Here is a 23,935-nt window from a genome sequence, read left to right as displayed (position 1 = left end):
AAGAGTGTTTCTCTCAAACTTAAGATCTCAGAGTTTTTGGTTACACTCTTTGACTGTGAATTGTGTTATTCTTAAAAAAAAAAAAATTCCTGAAAATTTATATTGCCTGATCATTTGGCACTCACAAATGAGGCTGTTTATATCATCCACAAATCTTTGATAAATGATTGATAAATTGGATTCATTTTTGTGAGTAAAGTTGTTAGGGCTTAGAACAGAATTAACACAGAAGTTATAATATGCTTTAGGAAAATTCCTATGATTCGGAGTGCATTCAAACCGACCTTGTACTGAATACATTGTTAGTTTCTCCTTATATATGTTGGAATTTTACTTAAAATGATAATACCATGAAGAATTTTAACTCCTTTAAATAACATAGGATTTGTTGTTGTTTTTAACAGTATAAAATTTTTTCAGACTACATTTGGCCACATTATTTTTCCCCATGAAATTAAAAGAAAATGGATGTTTAGAGAAACCAGTCTGATATATAACTTCTCTTATCTACATCAATCTTTGTTTCTTTAAAGGAACAGTAGCTGACCATATAGGTTATAGAAACCCTGAAAGTTATTTATTTCAGCTTTCTTATAGATGATGAAATGAAGACATAGAATAAGTGACTATGAAGACATAGAATAAGTGACTTTTTGAGGTCACAGAATATAAAGGATGTTTTGTTGAGTAAGAATTGGAACCCAGATTCTGAATACCTGAACTCAACCTTATCTCCTGTTACTATCATGGATTCTCCTAGAACCATGTCACTTCAGAATCAAGAGAATATACTGAATGATAAAGAGATCTTTGAGGCATCTCTGATTTTACAGATAAATAACCTGCGCCCCAGGGGGTTAAATGAATGGCCCCAGATCTCACAGATAATAAGGAAGAAAAGCCTCAATTTAAGCTCAGGTTCACTAGCTTCAATTCCAATGGCTCTATATACTCCTTCCCTTTATCCATAAATCACCCAATATTCTTAGTGTCTCCTCCTAATAAATACTCAGATTTTTCTGTCCTCCCCTTAGATAATCTACCTAATCTACTTAGATAAAAATTCAACCCCATCTGAGAAGTAAATTGGGTCATGTAATAATGCTTTAGTTGACTAGAAAACAGTTAAAAACAAACAAATATAAACCCTCTAAAGTGATTGGAAAAATCCCTTTATATGGACAGGCATCTAGATGGCACAGGGGATAAAAGCACTGGATCCGAAGTCAGAAACTGAGTTTAAATCCAACAAAAAACATTTACCCATGGTATGACCCTAAGAGAATCCCTTAAGTGCTATCTACCTTAGTTTCCTCATCTAGAGAATGGGGATAATAATTGTGAAAATAAAATGAGATATTTATAAAGCACTTTTTAAACTTTAAAGTAACATATAAAGACTAGCTATTGCTATAGAAGTTGATTGGCAAAAAGTGTCAGCCATGGTGTCATGAAACTCTTTGGCTACAATTCAAAAAGCTGATTAATCATCTACTGAAATATGAAGGAACTAATTGGTAGAGGGTATGCTGACATAGCAAATCCTTGAAGGTTCAATTGTATTGTCAATTCTGTATAGAATTTTCAGGCTCAATTGGAAGAGGTGGCCAGATATCAATGGCTTGAGATAGCTTTCAAATGGAAGAGTAGTTATAGGCAATTCCGGATCACTAGCCCTTTGCAGTAACAAATATATTGGACTCTTTTGTTCCTAAAAGATTATCATTGCCTCATTGCCAGTGAGGCAATATAAGGAACAAAGACTTGGTTGTAAAGTGAGGAAAACTGGAATATTACTTTAGACTAGCTATGTGGCCCTGGCCAAGTCCCTTGCTCTCTGCTTTAGTCTCCTTATCTTTTCTCCTTATCTTTCTCCCAGGATTATCAAGAGAGTCAAATAAGATATTTATATAAGTATTTATTTTGTAAATCTAAAAGCACTACATAAATGTAAATAATAGTTACAGCTACTTACCACTGCCACCACTGCCACCATCACAGCTATTCTATGAAAAATTATATCTCTTTTGATGAACTTATTAACATCTTTTATTTGTAGGTATTCAGAAGAGTGAAAATGAGCCTAAGCTGGAATTCAGCCTTGGTAAGCAACTTTATTTTGATTTCCACTTCTTTTTTTTTATTATTATTATTAAATAGTTTTTTTATTTACAAGTTATATGCTTGGGCAATTTTACAGCATTGACAATTGCCAAACCTTTTGTTCCAATTTTTCCCTTCCTTCCTCCCACCCCCTCCCCTAGATGGCAGGATGACCAGTAGATATTAAATATATTAAAGTTACAAATTAAATACACAATAAGTATACATGTCCAAACCGTTATTTTGCTGTACTTGATTTCCATTTCTAATTATATTCAATATGTCAAACTACTTTGAACACAGTTTGAAGTAGGTGGGACTATCTCATTCACTTTTTTGGGACATTAATGCATATGATCCTGTGGTCCTTGAGCTGGAAGATGAGCTCTCTGTTTTGTTCAGAGATATGATCTGACTCATTTTCCTCCCACTTCCCTTCTTCCATCTAGACCTTGAATCTGAGGCTGAGAAGTATTTCACGTGATCTAATTGTGGCTATAGAATTTCAGTGGGGGACCTTGCTGGAATCTGACAGGGGATTCTATTAATAGGTCATAGGCATTTTTCAACTCAATTCAATTTAATAAACATTTATCAAGTGTCAGGTACTGTAGTAAGTGTTGGATACACAAAGAAACAAAGGTATTTACTATCCTCAAGAAGTTTAAGATCTAATGATCTAACATGTACAAAAGGGAGGTGAAAAGTTGGGTGCTGGAGGAAGCCAAAGGGCATCTTGTTTAGAAGAGAAGAAGATGAGTAGAAATATGGGTGGAAATTGCTTCATTTTTACTCTAAAAGTTTCTAAAGAAATGTAGATACAGCTTAGTTATCCACATTTAGAAATTCTCAATTGGAAACAGAAGCATACATATCTCAAGTGAAGAATCCAGGTAGAATGAAAATTTGTCTTCTCTTCCTGGTACTGAAAGTCAAAAGAGAATTACTTAGAATAATGAAGGAGCATTACTAAGGGCATTAGTCTTTTACTGGTTTTCAGTCAAATGCTTTCAAAAAGCTTTTTTTCATTTATTCCTCATAATAGCCCCTTGAGGCAAATAGTGCTCTCGATCTGGAGTGAGGATCCAGCCTCAGATACTTACTAGCTATGTGACTCTGAGCAAGTCATTTAACCTGCCTACCTCAGTTTATTCATCATATTACTATGTTATCCCCCTAAGTTATCATCTTATAGCATCTACTTCCTACATACTTTGTGAGGATCAAATAGGATTTTTTTTTTTAAAGAGCCTCGTAAACTTTAAATTACATGTTTTTGTTGTTATACTTTACAAACAAGAAAACCAAGGTTTTGAGTTTTTCTCTCATGTCAATACTTATAACTGGAAATTCACTTTAGGTTCAAGAACAGTTGAATTTTATAGAGCTATTCACCTAGAAATATCACTGCCTGATTGATATGCAGTGATTGCTGAGGAAATTGGCCTTGGAATCTTTAGGGATTTCTACTTTTGAACCTAGAAGATATCTTCATCTGAACATGATGTTCTTTCCATATCTATATATTTAAGATTGTCAACTCTTACTGTTTAAGAAATCTAGTTAGAAATCTAAGTTAACTCCTAAATGAGATGATCACTCCTATCTGTGAAATTTTACCATATAATTTATAGTCAATTGTACCTATAATATTAATATCATTATACGATAAGCAAATATGTTATTTGTCATAAAAATTCATAATGTTGAGATTTCTATTTTTCAAACGCTATAGGGTATGATGAAGAAAAAGAAGTCAGGAGTTTTTCAGCCTTTACATTTTATACTTTTAACTTTGAGTTTTAAAAAATACATTAAAACTGTCATTTACTTGGTGAAGTATTTGAATCTGGTGTACTCTCCCAAGAATTTAGTAGGAGCCTGCTACATTTAAAGACACTCTACTAGATATTCAGGATGCAAACACATAAGTAAAAACAATTCCTGATCTCAAAAGCTTACATTCTACCTGGGGACTAGAATGATTTGAATACTTCTGTAGCCTTGGCCAGAATGACCACTGATTGATGTGAAAGTCAGAAAATGGGGCTTCTGTACCTACTTTGCTCCTAATTAGCTTAGTAACCTTGAGTAGACCCTTTTAATTTTCTGACCCTCAATTTCTTCATTTATAAAAGGAAGAGATTACAACTGAATTATCTCAAAGTCTCAAACTCTAATATTCAAAGATTTCTAAATCATGAAAAAACTTCCATAGTACCCATTAAAAATATGAGTTTCATTTTGTGTTGACTATTTTCCAACTCCTACTGTATTTCATGTCATCATATCCTTTCAAATCATTCGACATCACAGAAACGATCCTGTTAATGCATATATCATATTCTTTATTTCAATGGCTGAGGTTAGTAATAGTCAATTGAGCAATCTAATTACCTAAGTATGTGTTGATAGCTCAAGATGAGTATAAATTGAAAAATGAGCACCTCATTCCCATTGTTCTTTATGGATTTAGCACCTAGCTATATTTAAATTAAATCATTTCTTCTATGTGACAGTATCTGTGCTTCCTGAATTCATTTTTCTACTTAATTATTTGTGATAAACCATATTGGACATTAATACAATAAATTCAACTTGCTTTGCTATAATGTTTACAACTGAATAAATGAAATACGTCCTCTACAGTGTCATAACATATTTCACTCTCTGTATGTCTCCATCAAGATTATTTTTCTTTTATTCCTATGCAGTTTCCATCTTAATGTAGTTATCATTGGAACATACTTTGTTCTTGAAAAGAGCAACCAGCACAAAACAATCAAAATGTGAATGTTGTCAAATTACCAAGAACAAGCATAATTTCTCCCACATTTTTCACTTCTAAGGAAGACATATGAGAAGACAAGATGGAAGATCCTTGGTAGTATAACACTGAATGTATTTTCAGATGTAGTGATCAGTTTTATTGATTTATCTTCTGTTTAAAAAATATGATTTATACTAGCACTGAAGTCAGGAGGACCTGACTGGTAGCCTCAGACACTTAACACTTACTTCCTAGCTGTGTGACCCTGGGCAAGTCACTTAACCCCAATTGCCTCAGCAAAAAGAAAAGAAAAAAAAATATATATAGATAATTTTCTATTTGGGATGGATCTCTGGGAGGGATCAGGGTGAGATACAAAGAGAACTATTGGTGATGAAGAAGTGATTAGGAATTTTTTTTAAAACGAATACACTCATTCTTTTGGTTTTGCAGGGTCCCCCCCCCAAGTTTTGATTTTGTTAATGAAAGTTTCCCTCACATTTCCTTTTATTCCTCACACTTGTCAATCTTAATTGCATTACATTATTACTTTCTGATTTCATTCACTGAAGTCTTTTGGGTTTACTGATGGCACGTTCATTTTCCCACTTTAAAAAATAATTAGAAGGCACAAGATAACCCTGATTTTGTTTGTGGATGATATTCACCACTCAGAGAAGCTGTCATTTAAGGAGGATACCCATATTTTTCAAAGTTGTGCAGGATTCTATCTGGAAAAGTATGATGGAGAAGGATTGTCTGCCGAATGCTGAAGATAACCACTTCTTCCTCCTTTTCAAGAGCATTTTGCCCCATGCTGCTACTACTTGCCTTATGTTACCTTGAAAGCATCAAGATACATAGCTTGATGGATAGTAATGATTTTTGACTAGAACCCTGAGTTCCTGTCTTGCTTAAAATATTTAATATTTGTATGCTTCTAAGAAGTCACGTAAACCACTCCATTAGTAGGGGGACATTAACATATCACAGATTTGTTGAGAAGATCAGATGAGTTAATATGTAGAAATTTTTAAATAAAATTCTCAAGTTCTGTATAAATGTTGCTATTGCTATTATTACTACTACTTACCTCCTCCTTTTCTTCCTACTACTACTATCATCATTTTTGGAATTAACAGAGCTTCTTGGAGGAAGTATTCAGAAAATACTGCTAGTGGTTCTTTTAATTTTTCTATCTATGATAATGACTTAAAATTTGTCTTCCGAATTTTCATGCTTTTTTTATGCTTACACTGTGATGAATATATGTACGTGTGTACATTTTTAATATTTCATATTATTTCGCTTACATTTGCATTTTCTCAATGGAGCCAGAGCACCCTTCTCTCTCTAAATAGATGACTTTCAATCAAATCCATTCAATTAGCAAGCATTTTACAGGAGACACTGTGAATACAAAAATACAAGCAAAATAATCAGTCATTGCCCTTAAGGAACTTAGATTGAAGGTGCATTTGAGTACCTACAAGTACCTAGTGGCACTTTGCCAGGTGTAAAATCTGGTCAATTTTTGGCAAACCTGATGATGAAGCTCTTCAAACTCAGCCCAGTCTTTGAATCACATTGTTAGAGCCTTTTTTAGATCCCTCAAAGTCCTTTTAGTTTGATAGGATCTTGTCCAAGTTTGGGTTTCACTGACTTAGTCTTTAGGAGCCCAGAATTATCTCACTGAGGCCTGGGAACAGGATGCAATGCCTGACACATTGATTGATTGATTTGGGAGGGATAGTTCAATTACTTCATCAATTGGTATTGTTCAGTCCTATCTGATTTTCCCTAACCTCATTTAGAATATTCTTGGCAAAGATACTGGAGCAGTTTACTATTTCCTTTTCCAGCTTATTTTATGGATGGGGAAACTGAGGCAACAAGAACTTGCCAAGTTTCACATAGTTGTAAGTTTCTGAAGTCAGATTTGAGCTCAGGATAATGAGTCTTCTTGGCTGTAGACTGGATGTTCTATCCACCATAAGCACCTACTTACCCCTTAAAAAAAGATTACTGTCGAGATTTCTCCATTTGACAGATGGGGAAACTGAGGAAACAGAGGTCAAGTACCTTCACCAAGACCAGAGCTGGGGCTGGAACTCAGATCTCTAAGAGTTCAGACTAAAATTCTTCCTATCACACTAGCATGCCTCAAGTAGGCTTGAAGTCTAGAATTTGATTAAGTGAACTTATCCTATTAATGTAGACATTATAAAGTATTTAGATAGTACCTGGGATGTAGTAAGTATAGTTGTAATTATTAGCTGTTATTAATGTTGTTATTTTGGTATATATCAGAGATGGCTAATTATTGAGCTAATATTTATTGAACACATGCTATCTGAAATGAACATCACATGATTTGTAGGTCAAAGGAGATTGATGTATTTTATGGAATTAGCATCTGTCTATATATCATTATCATCATTACTGTCAAAAATAAGAATAATAGTCATTCCTAATAAATGGTTTTTGTAAAGCTTGTAGAGCAGGCAAAAATCATGTTACTCTTCCACAAACAACTTTAATTATTTCATTTCCTAGTTGCCATCAAGTATTGAATACCCACAGTTAGTTATCTGGATGTTAACTACCACCTCACTCACTTTGACCATCTGCCCTGTGATTATTCCTCAAAGTTCCTAAGGCCTTACCCATTCACTCTGCTATTTTCTCTGCCTTAGTATGTTCACCAAAGATGAATATGAACATGAAACCTCCTCTTTGTGTTACCTCCTCCAGTTAGAGCATGAGCTTCTTGAGATCAGGGCCTGTCTAATTTTATCCTTAGCACTTAACAGAATAATTTATACAAATTAAGAACTTAAAAAATGCTTTATTCCACCAAGTAGAAATTTCTTAGGTATTTAAAGATTTTCACTAGTTGGTCCTTTCTTGCTTTTACAATAGTTTCCTTAAATGAATTTTTGGTGGAGTTGTGAAATGGTATAATCATTCTGGAGACCAATTTGGAACTATGCCCAAAGGACTATAAAATTGTGTATACCCTTTGACCCAGCAGTGACTCTTTTGGATGTGTATCCCAAATAAATCCCAAGGGCCCAAATGTGCAAAAATATTTGTAGCAGCTCTTTTTGTGATAGCAAAGAATTGGAAAAGGAGTGGATGCCCATCAATGGAGGAATGGCTGAATAACTTGTGGTATATGAAGGTAATAGGATATTATTGTTCTCTAAAAATGATGAACAAGCTTGAAAAGCCTGAAAGATTCACATGAACTTATGCTGAGTAAAACAAGCGAACCAGGAATACACTGTACACAGTAACAGCAAGATTGTGAGATGATCATTGATGAAAGACTTGTTCTTCTTAATGCTTCAGTGATCCAAGGCAATCCCAATAAACTTTGGATAGAAATGCCATCTGCATCCAGAAAAAAACCTATGCATTTTCCTATTTTTTCCCTTTTGTTCTGATTTTTCTTTCCCAAAAATGATACATAAAGAAATGTATATTTTAAAAGTTAATATATATGTATAACCATAAAAATAAATCAATTAAAGTAATTTTCTCCTTAGACATTATTCCCTTCCTTGTACTCTGTTTCAATAGTAATGGATTACTTGTTGTTCAGTACCTATGAGATACCATTTCCCATCTCCATATCTTTGTCTTGTCTGGAGTCTTCATCTCTGCCTCTTGGAAACTGGTTTCTTTTGATTAATTCAAGAACCAAATTCTACATGAAGTCTTTCCTGATTGCTTCTTGATCACCAGAGTCCTTTCCCTGACCTCTCCCCCCAAAAAACTTAACATGTTTTGATTCATTTTTAAATGTTTGATTGATTTTCAGACCAACAACCACTTACTATGGAGTGAATCCATACACAGCTGTTTATTTCAACAGTGGTTTATTGTAGACAAAAAAAGAAAAAATGTGCCATTGTGACTAAAGAATCTGCATTTCCATGGTTTCTCTTAGTATGGGGAATGCACATTCCTTTATGTGCAGTTAATGAAATCAGGAAAGTCATAGAAGAGAAAGTCCTGGCAGTTGAGAGCTCATTCTCTCAGGTGATAGAATAAATATTAACTCAGTTTTCAACTTTTTATGTGTGTACACAAAGGACAATATGGTACATTGCTGGCAAATCCTTTAATCCCTTTATAGTACTCAAATGGAGTTGTGAATTAATTCATTGTTTGTTTTCTCCTAAGATATCAACATTCATGCCTTCCCATCCTATATGATTTGTACCCATGTCCTTTCATAAGTTTGCCAGAGGGAGTTCACCCCATTTGCTGGAGGTATTCCTTCCTCCACTTCTTCTGATATTGGAGCATGTCATTAGAGAATTTTGACTTCTCATCTGTTTTCCCTTACCCTTATCAGGTTACTATCATGTCTTTTTTTCCTATCATACAATTCCTTAATGACTTCTCTGACTGGTATTCTTTTTTGAAGTTCTTTACTGATGATTTACTGAACCTGTTTTCATATTCATCATGTTCCTTTATATTGCCCTCTGTGTGATTTGAATTTTGAATTCCTGGGAGAATGTTGAATTCCATGTTTTATCACCTTACAACAGCACTGGTAGAATAGTAGTATTAAAAAGATAGGCCTTTGCTTTCATAGGAAGCTTGAATTAATCAAAGAATTTTTGAAATTTCCCAAAGAAAACCTCCCACTTTCCTCTTTTTTTTTTTTAAAGAACTAAGTAACTTGTTCTTCTGTACTACCTGTCCCAGATATGTCCCTGCTATTGATGGGTAAGCTCTATATTCCATCTAAATGCATGTTAATGTCTAGGCAATGACATTTAAAATCACTTGGCCTTTTCTGTGTGGATGGAAAGGTTAAACTTCTTTGAATTATTACAGATCTTTTCTAGGAGGCCTTTTTGGGGGCTTGATAGAGTAGGGACTTAACAGAAGTAGAAATGATTAAGAAGAGGTGTCAAGAACACATGAAAGAATACAAAAAGATCTTAACATCACTGATAACCACAATGGTGTGGTGACTGATCTAGAGCCAGATATCCTGGAGAATGAAGTGGAGTAAGAAGCTTTGCTAACAATGAGGCTAATGGAGGTAAAAGAGTTAGAGCTGAACTACTTAAAATCCTAAAAGATAATGCTATTAAAGCACTGCCATCAGTAAGCTAGCAAATTTGGAAAATCAACAGTGGCTATTGAATTGGAAAAAAGTCAATTTATGTTTCAGTCCTAAAGAAGGACATTCAAATTCAAAAGAATATTCAAATTACAAATAATTTTGCTGATTCCACATGCGAGAGAGGTTTTACTTCAGATCTGCAAGCTAGCCTTCAGCAGTATATGAACTGGAATTGTCAGAGGAGCAGGCTGCATTTTCAAAGAGGCAAAGGAACTAGAGACCAAATTGCCAGCTATTATTGTATTATAGAGGAAAAAAGGGAATTCAAAAAAAAATCTACTTCGGCTTTATTGGCTACACTAAAGCCTTTGACTATGTGGATCACAATAAAATGTAGTAAATCCTCAAGGAAATAGGAGTACTCAATTTTGATTATCTCTTGAGGAGCCTGTATGCAGGTTCAAGAAGCAGCAGTTAGAACTGGACACAGAACAACTGATCAGTTTAAGATCAGCAAAGGAGTATGGCAAGGCTGTATACAAGGCCTTATATATTTAACTTACATGCAAAGTACATCATATGAAATGCCCAGTTGCATGAATCAAAAGCTAGAGATAAGTTAATGCTGTTAAAGTGCTGAATTCAATAAGGTAGTAAATTTGGAAAAATTCAACAGTGGCCATTGAATTGGAAAAAGGAGAGTTTATATTCCAATCCTAAAGAAGGAGAATGACAAAAAATGTTCAAATTACCAAACAATTATGCTGATTTCACATGTCAGCAATGCTTCAGGTTCTGCAAGCTGGGCTTTAGCAGTATATGGACTTAATTGCCAGAAGTACGGGCTAGTTTTCAAAGAGGCAAAGGAACTAGAGACAAAATTGGAGAAATATCAACAATCTCAGATGTGAAGAAGATGATATTTTGATGTCAGAGTGAAAGCCCGAGAAGCATGAAAAAGAGGGTGATAAATCTGGCTTAAGCTTAACGTCAAAAACTAAAACTAAAAAGAGACAAAACAAAAAGTCCTTAAAATCTTAGCAACTGATTTTATTACTTCCTGACAGAGGGAGTAGAAAGGGAAATAATGCCAGAGTTTGTGTTCTTAGACTCAAAGATCACCATGGATAAAAATTGAAACCATGACATTAAGGGAAGCATGGTTTTTGGAAAGAAAGCTATGGCAAATCTGGACAGCATTCTAAAAAGCAGAGACATTATCTTGCTGACAAAGGTCCATATAATCAAAGTTTTGGGTTTTACGATAGCAATGCATGACTATGAGACTATTGAATCAGCTCTGCGTTCTTGATATAAATCTTATCTGGTCATAGTAGATGATGTTGTGATGATTCACCTTGCTAATGTTTTATTTAAAATTTTTACATCAATATTTATAAACAAAGTTACTTTTCTTGTTTAATATCCTCCCCCCAAATGGGGTTATTTAAGTATTCTCTTTCATCTCTTAATCTGAGAAATTTATATTTCTAAGAATATCCATCCTTTTTTCTAGATTGTCCAATTTATTGGCACATAATTGGACAAATAAAGCCCTTAATAATTGCCTTAATTTTCTCTTTATTGGTAGTAAATTTGACTTTTGATTTTTAATATTGGTAATTTGATTTTCTTCTATTTTTAAATGAAATTAACCAATGATCTACAAATTTTATTGTTTTTTCATAGAATTAGCTTGTAGTTTGATTAATTCAATAGTTTCCTTTCAAATTTGAACCATCTCTCCTTTGATTTTCCAGGATTTCCCATTTGGTGTTAAATTGTAGGTTTTATTTTGTCCATTTTTCTAAGTTTTTAGTTGTATGCCTGATTATTGTTCTAATCTTTATTTTATTAATGTAAGCATTTAAAAGTAGAAATTTTCCCCTATGAACAGCTTTGGCTGCATCCCATAAATTTTGGTGTGTTGTTTCATTGTTTCCATTCTCTTAAATGAAATTGATTGTTTCTAATATTTGTACATTGATCAATTTCTTCTTAAAGATTAGATTATTTAATTTCCAATTGATTTTTAATTTTTGTTTCCATGGTCCTTCATTGAATGTAATTTTTTTGCGTTATAATATGAAAAGAATGTATTTAATGTTAATTTCTGCTTTTTAAAATTTGATTATGCAGTTTTATGCCCCAATACTGGTCAGTTGTTTACACCTTTTCCCTTCTTCATGAGTTTTTTTTTATTATTTTTTCAGTTTCTTTTTTTCTTTATTAAAACTTTTTATTTTTCAAAACATATGCATGGATAATTTTTTAACATTAACCCTTGCAAGACCTTATGTTCCAATTTCCCTTCCTTCCTCCACCTCCTTTCCTAGATGACAAGTAGTCCAATATATGTTAAGCATGGTAGAAATATTTATGTAATTATCTTGCTGCAAAAGAAAAATCAAACCAAACCAGAAAAAAAATGAGAGAATAAAATGCAAGCAAACAATAACAAAGGAGAGTGAAAATTCTATGTTGTGAACCACACTCAGTTCCCACAGTCTCTCTCTGGATGTAGATGGCTCTCATCATCCCAAGATCATTGGAACTGGCCTGAATCATCTCATTATTGAGAAGTGTCACATCCATCAGAATTGATCATCACATAATCTTCTTGTTGCCATATACAGTGATCTCCAGGTTCTGCTCACTTCACTTAGCATCAATTCCTGTAAGTCTCTCCAGGCCTCTCTAAAATCATCTTTCTGGTCGTTTCTTATAGAACAACAATATTCCATGACATTCATATACCATAACTTATTCAGCCATTCCCCAATTTATGGGCATCCACTCAGTTTCCAGTTTCTAGCCACTACAAAAAGGGCTGCCACAAACATTTTTGCACATGTGGGTCTCTTTCCTTTCTTTAAGATCTCTTTGGGCTATAAGCCCAGTAGAATCCTGGATCAAAGGGTACAACCCTTTGGGCACAGTTCCAAATTGTTCTCCAGAATGGTTGGATCTGTTCATAATTCCACCAACAATGAATCAGTGTCCTAGTTTTCCCACATCCCATTCAACATTCATCATTATCTTTTCCCATTATCTCAGCCAATCTGAGAGGTATGTAGTGATATCTCAATTTTCTTAATTTGCATTTCTGTGATTAATAATGATTTAGAGCACTTTTTCATATGACTAGCAATGGTTTCAATTTCTTCATCTGAAAATTATGTTCATATTCTTTGACCATTTATCAACTGAAGAATGGTTTGAATTTTTATAAATTTGAGTCAATTCCCTATATATTTTAGAAATGAGGCCTTTATCATATAAGCATAAATTTTTTCCCAGTTTATTACTTCACTTAAAATCTTGTCTGCATAAGTTTTGTTTGTACAAAAACTTTTTAATATAATCAAAATTATCTTTTTTGTGATCTATAATGATATCCAGTGCTTTTTTGGTCACAAATTCCTTCCCCCTCCACATATCTGGGAGGTAAACTATCCTATGTTCTTCTAATTTGTTTATAGTCTAATTCTTTATGTCTAGATCATGAACCGATTTCGATCTTATCTTGGGATATAGTGTTGGGTATGGGTCAGTGCCTACTTTCTGCCATACTAGTTTCCAATTTTTCCCAGAGGTTTTAGTCAAATAGTAAATTCTTATCCCTAAAGCTGGTATTTTTGCGTTTTTCAAACACTAGATTACTATAGTCATTGACTATTTTGTCCCATGAATCTAACCTATTAAACTGAATGGTTACTCTATTTTTTAGCCAGTACCAAATGGTTTTGATGACTGCTGCTTTATAATGTAGTTTTAGATCTGGTACAGCTAAGCCAACTTCATTTGCATTTTTTTCATCAATCCCCTTGAAATTATTGACCTTTTGTTCTTCCAGATGCGTTTTGTTATTTTTTTCTAGATCTATAAAATAATTTTTGGGAGTTTGATTGGTATAGTAGATTAATAATAGATTAATTTAGGTATTATTGACATTTTTATTTTATTTGCTCAACCTATCCAAGAGCACTTGATATTTTTCCAGTTGTTTAGATCTGACTTCATTTGTATCGAAACTATAGTTCCTGATTTTCCCTTGGCAGATAGATTCCCAAATATTTTATATTATTGACAGTTATTTTTAAATGGAATTTCTCTTTATATCTCTTGCTGCTAGACTTTGTTGATAATATATAAAATGCTAATGATTTATGTGGGTTTATTTTGTATCCTGCAACTTTGCTAAAGTTGTGGATTATTTCTAAAAACTTTTTAGGTTGATTCTCTGGGGTTCTCTAAGCATATCATCATATCATCTGGAAAGAGTGATAATTTAGTTTCCTCATTACCTACCCTAATTCCTTTAATCTCTTTTTCTTCTCTTATTGCCAAGGCTAGCAATCTAATACAATATTGAATAGCAATGGTGATAGTAGGCAACCTTGTTTCCCCCCTGATCTTATTGGGAATGGTTCTAGTTTATCCCTGTTACATATGATGCTTTCTCATACTTTTAAATAGATGCTACTATTTTAAGGAAAAGTCCATTTATTCCTGTACTCTCTAGTGTTTTTAATAGGAATGGGTGTTGGATTTTATCAAATGCTTTTTCTGCATCTATTAAGATAATCATATGTTTTTTGTTAATTTGGTTATTGATATAGTCAATTATGCTAATAGTTTTCCTAATATTGAACCTGCCCTGCATTCCTGGTATAAATCCTACTTGGTCGTAGTGTATTATCCTGGGGATGATTTTCTGTAATCTCTTTGCTAATGTTTTATTTGAGATTTTTGTATCGATATTCATTAGGGAAATTGGTCCATAATTTTCTTTCTCTGTTTTCATCCTACCTGGTTTAGGTATCAGTATCATGTCTATGTCATAAAAGGACTTTGGTAGGATTCCTTCAATCCCCCTTTTTTTTTTTCAGTTTATATAGCATTGGAGTTAATTGTTCTTTAAATGTTTGATAGAATTCACATGTAAATCCATCTGGTCCTGGGGATTTTTTCTTAGGGAGTTGATAATGGGGTTGTTTAAGTAATTTATTTCTGCTTCAGTTCATCTGGGCAATCTAAATATTTGTAGGTATTCCTTTATTTCACTTAGGTTATCAAACTTATTGGCATAAAATTGGGCAAAATAATTCTTAATTATTGCTCTAATTCCCTCTTCATTGGTGGAAAATTCTCCCTTTTCATTTTTTAGACTAACAATTTGATTTTCCTCTTTCCTGTTTCTAATCACATTAACTAAAGGTTTATCTATTTTCTTAGTTTTTTCATAAATTCAACTCAGTTTTATTTATTAATTAAGTAATTTTTCTACTTTTAATTTTACTATTCTTTTATTTTTAGAATTTCAAGTTTGGTATTAAACTGGAGTTTCAAAATTTGTTCTTTTTCTAGTTTGGTTTTTTTTTTAGTTAAAATCCCAATTCATTGATCTTCTCTTTCTCTATTTATGCATGTAAGACATATCAAAATTTCTCAAATTACCACTTTGGATACATCCCACAAATTTTGGTGTGTTGTCTCATTGTTATCAGTCTCTTGCATGTCTGTGACTTGCTATTTTACCCATTCATTCTGTAGAATTAGATTATTTAGTTTCCAATTAATTTTTTGTCTATTTTCCTATGGACTTCTACTGAATGTAATTTTTATTGTATCATGATCTGAAAAAAAATGCATTTACTATTTCTGTCTTTCTACATTTGATTTTGATGTCTTTATGCCCTGATATATGGTCAATTTTTGTATAGGTTCCATGAATTGCCGAGAAAAAGTATACTTCTTTCTGTTGCCAATCAGTTTTCTCCAAAGATCTATGATACCTAACTTTTCTAATATTCTACTTACCTCCTTAATTTCTTTCTTATATATTTTGTGGTTCAATTTATCCAGTTTTGAGAGAGAAAGGTTGAGATCCCCCAGTAGTATAGTTTTCCTGTCTATTCCTTCTTGCAGCTCTCTTAACTTCTCCTTTAAGAATTTAGTTGCTACACCATTTGGTGTATATATATATATATATATATATATACACACACACACACACACATATATGTTTGTGTGTTTAGTATTGATATTGCTTCATTATCTATGGTACCCTTCACCAAGATATAGTTTGCTTCCTTATCTCTGTTAATTAGATCTATTGTTGCTTTTGCTTGATCTGAGATCAGGATGGCTACCTTTGCTTTTTTTTTTTCTTTTAACTTTACCTGAAGCATAATAGATTCTACTCCAGCCTTTTACTTTTACTTTGAATGTACCACTCTGCTTTAAATGTGTTTCTTGTAAACAACATAGGGCCTGGCTTTTAATCTAGTCGGCTGTCTACTTCCATTTTATGAGGGAGTTCACCCCATTCATATTCACAAGTAAAACAAGTAATTCTGTATTTCCTGCCATCTTATTAACCCCAAATTATGTTTTTTTCTCTTTCCTTTCCCCCTTTCCCTCCTCCCAAGTATTTTGCTTCTGACCATCATTTGCTTCAAGCACCTCCCTTTTTATAGCCCCTCCCTCTTTCTTATACTTTCCCGCTACTACTTCTGTTTTCCCTTCTATTAGTCTCCCCCTTTCCTTTCCCCTTTTCCCTCCCACTTTCCTATAAGGTGAGATAAATTTTGGTAAAACCAAATATGTCTAATATTCTCTTTTTGAGTCAAATTTGATCAGAGTAAGCTTCACACAATGTTCATCTCTGTCCCTTCTTTCCCTTGATTATAATAGGTTTTCTTTGCCTCTTCATGAGTTATAATTTCCCTCATTTTCCTTCTACTTTTCCCTTTTTCCAGTACAATCCCCTTTTCACCTCTAGTTTCTTTTTTATAACAGTAAAATCAAATTATAGTTGCACTCTCTATGTATACCCATAACAGAGATATAGTTCTCAAGAGTTCTTTGCTTTTTACCTTTTTATACTTCTCTTGAATTCTATATTTGGAGGTCAAATTTTTTGTTCAGCTCTGATCTTTTCATAAGAAATAAATGAAATTCACCTGTTTTATTGAATGTCCATCTTCTTCCCTGAAAGAACTTGCTCAGTTTAGAGGGTAATTTATTCTTGGCTGCATTTCAAGTTCCTTTGCCTTTTGGAATAGCAGATTCCAGGCCCTGGATCCTTTAAGGTAGAAACTGCTAGGTCCCGAGTAATCCTTATTGTGACTTGTCAGTTTTTGAATTTTTACTTTCTGGCTTCTTGCAATATCTTTTTCTTTGCATGATAGTTCTGAAATTTAACCATGATATTCCTTGGAGTTTTAATTTTGGGGTTGCTTTCAGGAGGAATTCAGTGAATTTTTTCAATGGCAATTTTACCTTCTGATTATAAGACATTAGGGCAGTTTTCTTTGATGATTTCCTGAAAGATAATATCTAGTTTCTTTTTTTCATCATGGTTTTCAGAAAGTCCAATAATTGTTAGATTGACTCTCCTAGATCTATTTTCCAGGTCAGTTGTTTTCCCAAGTAGGTATTTTACATTTTCTTATAATTTTTTTTTGGATTTGCTTGACTGATTCTTGATGTCTCATCAAGTCATTCATTTCCATTTGTTCAGTTCTGATTTTTAGTGAATTATTTTCTTCATTTACCTTTTTTAGTTGTTTTTGTATTTGGGCAATTGAATTTTTAAATGAGTTGTTTTATTCTGTGGGTTTTTTTTCCCATTTCACAAATTTTGTTTTTCAGGAAGTTATTTTCTTTTTACATTTCCATTTTTCAATAGTCAAATCTATTTTGTAAGGAGTTATATGCTTTTTCCATGTCACTAAATAGATTTTATAAGAAATTTTCTTCAGATAATTTCTGTTTTCTTTTCCAAACCCTCTTGCAAAGTTCTTATTTCTTTTCTCTAGTTTTCTTCTAGCTCTCTTTTAAGATACTTTTTATTTCTTCCAAGAGAGCCATGTGAGATGGGGATCAATTTATATCACCCTTTGGGGCTTTATCTAGAGATGATCTGCTTTTAGTGACCTCATGATTTGAAATCTTTCAACATAAAACCTATCTATGGTCAGAATTCTTTTTACATTTTTGCTCTTTTTTTTTTTAAAGTTGAGGTCTGGGTTTTTTTTTTTTTTTTGTTTTGAGCTGTTTTTTATTAGGGCAAGGGAGAGATTGTCCAAGTTTCCTCTACAAGTGGCAGTGGTTGTTCTGGGTCAGTGCTGACTGACTTCCACACCCACCTGGGTGGATGTATCCAGGTCCCATGAAATTCTGGTGTTTGGGGGTTCTTTATTAGTCTTTTGTATTTGTGTTGGATTTCTTATTACTAGTTGCTGATCTCCTGGCTTACAACCAGGGCATAGTAGTATTCTCTGGTGAGCAGAGTTTACATCACCCTAGGATATTGGTTGCTAGAGTTAAAGTGGTAGATACCATTCAATTAAGAACTTCATAAGAACTTTCCCACTAAATCTATATGTATTCTGATAGTTGGTGACTTAATTTAAAAATGAAAATAAAGGATCCTAGCCCCCTTGTTCTTTATATAAGAGTTTGTTTCCTCTTAAGCATATGATGTACTGAAGAGAAAAAAAATGTGGAAAAATAGGGTTCAGGAAGAAGAGATGAAAGGGCAGAGACTTGTATAGAAGCTTCATACTTTTATATCATAAATTTATTCTTCAAAAAAAGACATATGAATAGTTATTCAATAAGCATTATTTATGCACCTAAAATGTGCCATGCACTAGACCAAGCATGGAAGTCCAATGAAAGGTAAAATATAGTTTCTGCCCTCAAGGAGCTTACATTCTAATGAGAGAAAGTAAGCGAACAAATATGGATAAAGGAGCTGTGTACATGACAGGAAATACTGAAGAGAGAGAATGGAGAAGAATTAAGAGAACTAAGAAAAGGCTTCTTGCAGAAGCTGGGATTTTAGCTAGGACTTGAAAGAAGACATGGGAGCCAGGAGACAGATATGAAAAGTGAAAACATTCCAGATGTTATGAGACAACCAGAGAAAAGGCCCGTAGCCAAGAGATGGAGTTTCCTGTTCATGGGATAGCAAGGAGGCCATTGTCACCAGATTAAAGAACACATAGGAGGATGGGATGGAAGGTGTAAGAAGACTGGAAAGGTGGTTGTTTGGTAAGATTGTGAAAAGCATTGAATGCCTAAACAGAGAATTTTGTATTTGATCTTGGAAGCCACTGAAGTTTACTGAGCATGGGGGTGACACAGTCAGAACAACAAGTGACATAAGAAAAATCTTCACTAGATTCTATTTTAACGCAGGAAAAGACTTGTTTTTGATCTAAGAGTTATCTCTGAATCATTTCCTTGCATTTAGTAAGACCATCAATTTTTCAGAATTAACATCTCAATTAATACAGAGCAGCAGAAAGAAAGAATACGGAAAAATGTTATACAATTAAAATAACTCAGTCCTGAAATTTTTAAACAAGTAATTGACAATGAAAAATAAGAAATAAAAAACAGTCACTTCATAAACTTGCAAAACATCTTGGTCCCCACTTAGCTTTAAAAATTCAAAATGATTGTTGTATCTTGGATTATTAAGAAGTTTTTTAAAAATTTAAATGTGAAGTTTTTTGTGTCCATGGTATTTTGTCCTTTTTGTCATTCAACCATGACTACCATATTCTTGCTTTTCATTTTTCATTATATTTTAGCTTATTACATTTCTCCATCTTAATTTTTAATTATCGAGAAATACTGGTCACTTGAAACATTCCTACATCTTGCAAAATCTTTGCCACTTAGGGATAAATGAAGAACCAGAACTACCTCAGGGCATGATTTGTTTAACAGTTTTGCTTTGGGAAATCAAATGCCATGTAGGTTGTGAGAGAGGGAAATCTCCTGTTGTCTTCTCCTGGGTGCTTAGTATTCATCCATGCAAACTTTAAATCCTGCATTCGGCATGCTCATCTGTCCCGTGTGTATGGTGAAAAATGTGAAGCAGAGTGAGAATGTACTCAGTGAAGTTGGGGTCAAGAGACACAGGACATGTGGATAAACAGGAAAAGGTTTTTGATGTCATTCTCTTTAATAAAAGAGGCCAGTGTGAGCAAGCTGGGCAGAGGCATGAACTGGGTAAAACAGACCTGCATGGTAAATTAGCTGATGTGCCATTTTTACTAAAATTTTGGCAAGGATTCCATCCTGCTAAGCTCCTTTCTGTCTCTCTCACCCTCCTTTCTCTCCCTCCTCTCTCTCCATCCTCTCTCTCCCTCCCTCCCTCTCTCCCTCCCTCTTTTCCTTCCTCCCTCTTCCCTCCTTTCTTCCTTTCCCCTTTCTCTCTCTCTCTCTCTCTCTCTCTCTCTCTCTCTCTCTCTCTCTCCCTCCCTCCCTCCCTCCCTCCCTCCCCCACTTTCTCTCTCCTCCCCTCTTCCTCTCTCCCACTCTCCTTCTCTTCCTCCTCTTTCTCTCTTTCCTTCTCTCTCCTTCCCTCCCTCTCTCTTTCTGTCTCTCTGTCTCTAAAAAATCACCTGTTTTTTTGAAATATTCCTGTACTGCTGTACCACTGTGACTAACATGTTATTATTTTTTAAATTTAAAAATGGGCTCAAATGTTTAAATCTCCAGTGAGCAGATGATTAAATACTAGCACTTTCACTAGTAAATTGTTAATAACTTGGATATTTTGGTTCTGAGAGTCTGAAAGCCTGATTTTATGTATGCCTCCATTTCATTTGGACATCAGAAGAGATGTTAAACTCATATTTAAGCTGGATGTCATGGGATTTTTGACTATCCTCTGTACTTGCAATTTACTTATCCTTCTGACACAATTTTAGAGATGACCAATATGGGAATTTGTTTTGCCTCCTTCTTATATTTGTTATTAAGGTTTTATTTTTCTTATGGGAGGAGGGAATAGATAGGAGGAACAAATAAATGCTTAATAATTAAAATTAATTAAAAATAACAACAACAAAACTGCCCATCTCTATGTTAGCTTGTTACTCCAAGTTTTCTTGATGTAGCAAAGTGTCTTGGAAACCTTAATATGTTTTCAATTATCTGTTTTATGAATCTCTGTTCTTTATGAATTAATTTCTTTCTGTTTTTAATCTACTTCATCTTAGATTTCTTGTTAAATCTTTTGGATCTTTTCCCTATCTTCTTAAGTGCATTGCCCTCCAAATATTTCTGGCCTCATCTTATTTATCACATCCTATTGCTTCTATTTTCTTTAAAAAATTGTTAATCATTTTCTAATCTGACATCTATTATCAAAAACTCTTGACAATATCAGCATTGTCAAAATCATATTTGTATTACAGATAAATCTGCAGCAGGTTATCTGCTAGGACAGAACCATTAGGCACACTGACAATTCCTAAGATACTGATTTATCTACAGCAAAAATAAAAGGGATGATAAGATTGTGGCTGTACTTTTAACTAGCAATGATTGTACCTGAATTAAATAGACACAATGATTCCAGACAAGATTCATGAAATCTTCCTTCAAACATTGTTGGAGTACACTGTTGGCTGGTGGGTGAAAAAGTTCACTTGATTGTATGGCCACTATCTTGGATCTTTCCATTTTAACTGACTATTCAAACAAACTAGTTATCAATTTTAGTTGAGTGCCACTGAAGGATTGCAAATGTTCTAAGTTTTGGTTTCCTTAGACAAAGCCTTTAGTCTACGCTCCTTAAAAATCTGCTTGTTCAGTTAAAAAAATGAAATATTATCATCCAAATCATGTGGTCATATCTTAGTTTTTATATTTTAATGGAAGAGGCTAAATGTGTGATATCCTCCCCTTGGGGCTCATCCTCCTCATCTGGGAAAGAAGAAATACATTCTGACTGAGGAAGAAAGGCAGGATTGATTCAAGTCAGAGCTCGGATGAAACCACCTGGAAGCACTAGGTATCTGAAGCTTTTTGTTTAAAAGTAGTGTAGTATAGTCAAGAGAGCATTGGACTTGGAATCTAGAAATCTTGATTCCAAATCTTGCTTTGCATACTTACTAGCTGCATGACATTAGTTAAGTCACTTAACCTTTTGTCCCTCAATTTCCTCATTTGGAAAAGGAGAGAATTGAACTTCTTGACATTTCAAGTCCCTTCTTAGTTCTTTGATCCTATGATCCACAAATTCAATGAACTAAATGATCTCCAACGTCAGTCAGAATCGGAACAGAAGTGAGTGCAAGGGATAATGTTGTAAAAAATTACCCTGCCATGGGTTCTGTCAATAAAAAGTTATTAAAAATAAATAAATAAATAAATAAAAGTTAAAAAAAAAAAAAAAAAAGAAAAAGAAAAAGAAAAAAAGAAAAGCCATGTGGTATAATGGAAATAACACCAGACTTGTGGTTAGAAGATCTGACTTTAAAGCTCAATTATTATACACCCTACCTATACTGGATCATAAGTACTTTCTTATAGTCCAGAAAGATAGACAATGAAGAATCTTATATTGTTAGCATCTTTGAGTTAAGTGTGTGATGGTAAAGATCTAGAACTCTTTTCCTCTTCCTCACATTTTTGCCCCACATTTGCATAAAAGAAACCCTTGTGATATAGATCACACAGAAATGTGGGTCACATAATTTACATCCTCATAACATTTTTGTTGCTAGTGTTTTTTAATCTTTTCAGTTGTATCTGATCCTTTATAATTTGATTTGGGGTTTACTTGACAAAAATGCTGAGGTAGTTTGCCATTTTCTTCTCCAGCTCATTTTACAGATGAGGAATTAAGGGAAACAGGGTTAATATATTTGTCTGAACTTAACATACTTAAGAGGCATCAAAAACCAGACTTCCTGATTTCAGTCCCTACATTGTATTCACTGCGCTGCCTAATATTTAGGTCATATATAAACCTCATATAGATGTGAAAGAAGGACTACTTTTTTTTGCAGTTTTTCTGGGGGGGGGGGTAACTAATATTTTCTTTCCTTCATGTTTTAAAGATATCTGATAAAATAATTTTTCATTGTTTTCAAGATTACATTGCTTCTACCATGGATTATTTCACCACATAAATTGTCTAGTCCAGTTATTCCTCTTGTTTAAATCTTCCTAACTGTCATTTCTTCTTCATAGAGTACTCCAGGAACAGAGGTCTTAGAGATCACTCTGGTAGTTTCTTCATTAATTTTTATACAATTAGGCTTTTATGGAAATATGGACAGATTTTTCTTCCAGTCATTCTGAGTTAGAAAAATTATTGGGATGATATGATCACATGACAGGTAACTGTCATGTCAGTGATATAGCTTTTAAGAACTTAGTATCATTTCCATGCCATAATGATGCATTGGAATAGGAATCTGGGGTCAAATGTAATACAAAATAAATAGAATGCTACTTAGAACATGACAGGTGAATAAGAAAGAGTATTAAGAGCTATGAGAATATACTAAAGAACAGTCACTTTTAGTTATTAGTAATGGGGAAATCTTTCAGGGAGAAGCAGCATTTGAACTGAGTCTTCAAAGATGGGAAGGATATAAACAGGAAGAGATGTGATTGGATGGAAAATATTCAAGTGTGGTAGAGAGGAAGGAACTGAGCTGTTGAAATGTAGTATGAGACAAGGAAGGAGTGTGATAAATAAGCTAGGTAAGAGAAATATTAAATAAAGTTGGGAAGAAAGTTAGGGCCATATTATGTAGGACAGTGGAGAACCACTGATTGTTTAGCATTTTTATAGCTTACCAGTAAACAATAAGCTCTCTGTGGATAGGGTCTGTTTTGTTTCATCCCTAATAATTGTAATGATCCCTGTTAACAAGCACTTAAAAGATTTACAGTCGGAAAGCTAGCTAGTCAGATGCTTCAAACCCAACACATTTATTTTACAGATCAAAACACTGAGATTCAGTGAGATCCAATAAATGCATGGGAAAGTGAAATGAGCCCAATAATTACAATTCAGCCAAAGTAGTCTACTGTTATTGCCATGATGTCAGGAGAAAGGAAAAGTGTCCAGCAGTCTTGGTTGATGCTCTGTGGTGAATTTTTGGGAGGACATTGATGACAGTCATACAGGGAAGAGCAGG

The 23,935-nt window shown here is 33.8% G+C and overlaps 1 protein-coding gene across 3 annotated transcripts in view; it reads left to right on the top strand.

Moving 5' to 3' along the window:
- Positions 1 to 23,935, top strand: part of INPP4B (inositol polyphosphate-4-phosphatase type II B) — a 767,278-nt gene that overhangs the window by 282,516 nt on the left and 460,827 nt on the right. For all 3 annotated transcript variants that reach the window (XM_031943193.1, XM_031943195.1, XM_031943194.1), the window contains exon 4: positions 2,060 to 2,104. In XM_031943193.1, coding sequence (XP_031799053.1) covers positions 2,060 to 2,104 — 45 coding nt within the window. The remainder of the gene's footprint in view (positions 1 to 2,059; positions 2,105 to 23,935) is intronic.

The sequence above is a fragment of the Sarcophilus harrisii genome, chromosome 6 (assembly GCF_902635505.1).
Source record: "Sarcophilus harrisii chromosome 6, mSarHar1.11, whole genome shotgun sequence".
In the NCBI taxonomy this organism is placed as follows: Eukaryota; Metazoa; Chordata; class Mammalia; order Dasyuromorphia; family Dasyuridae; genus Sarcophilus; species Sarcophilus harrisii.
This window is presented reverse-complemented; position numbering and strand designations above follow the sequence as displayed.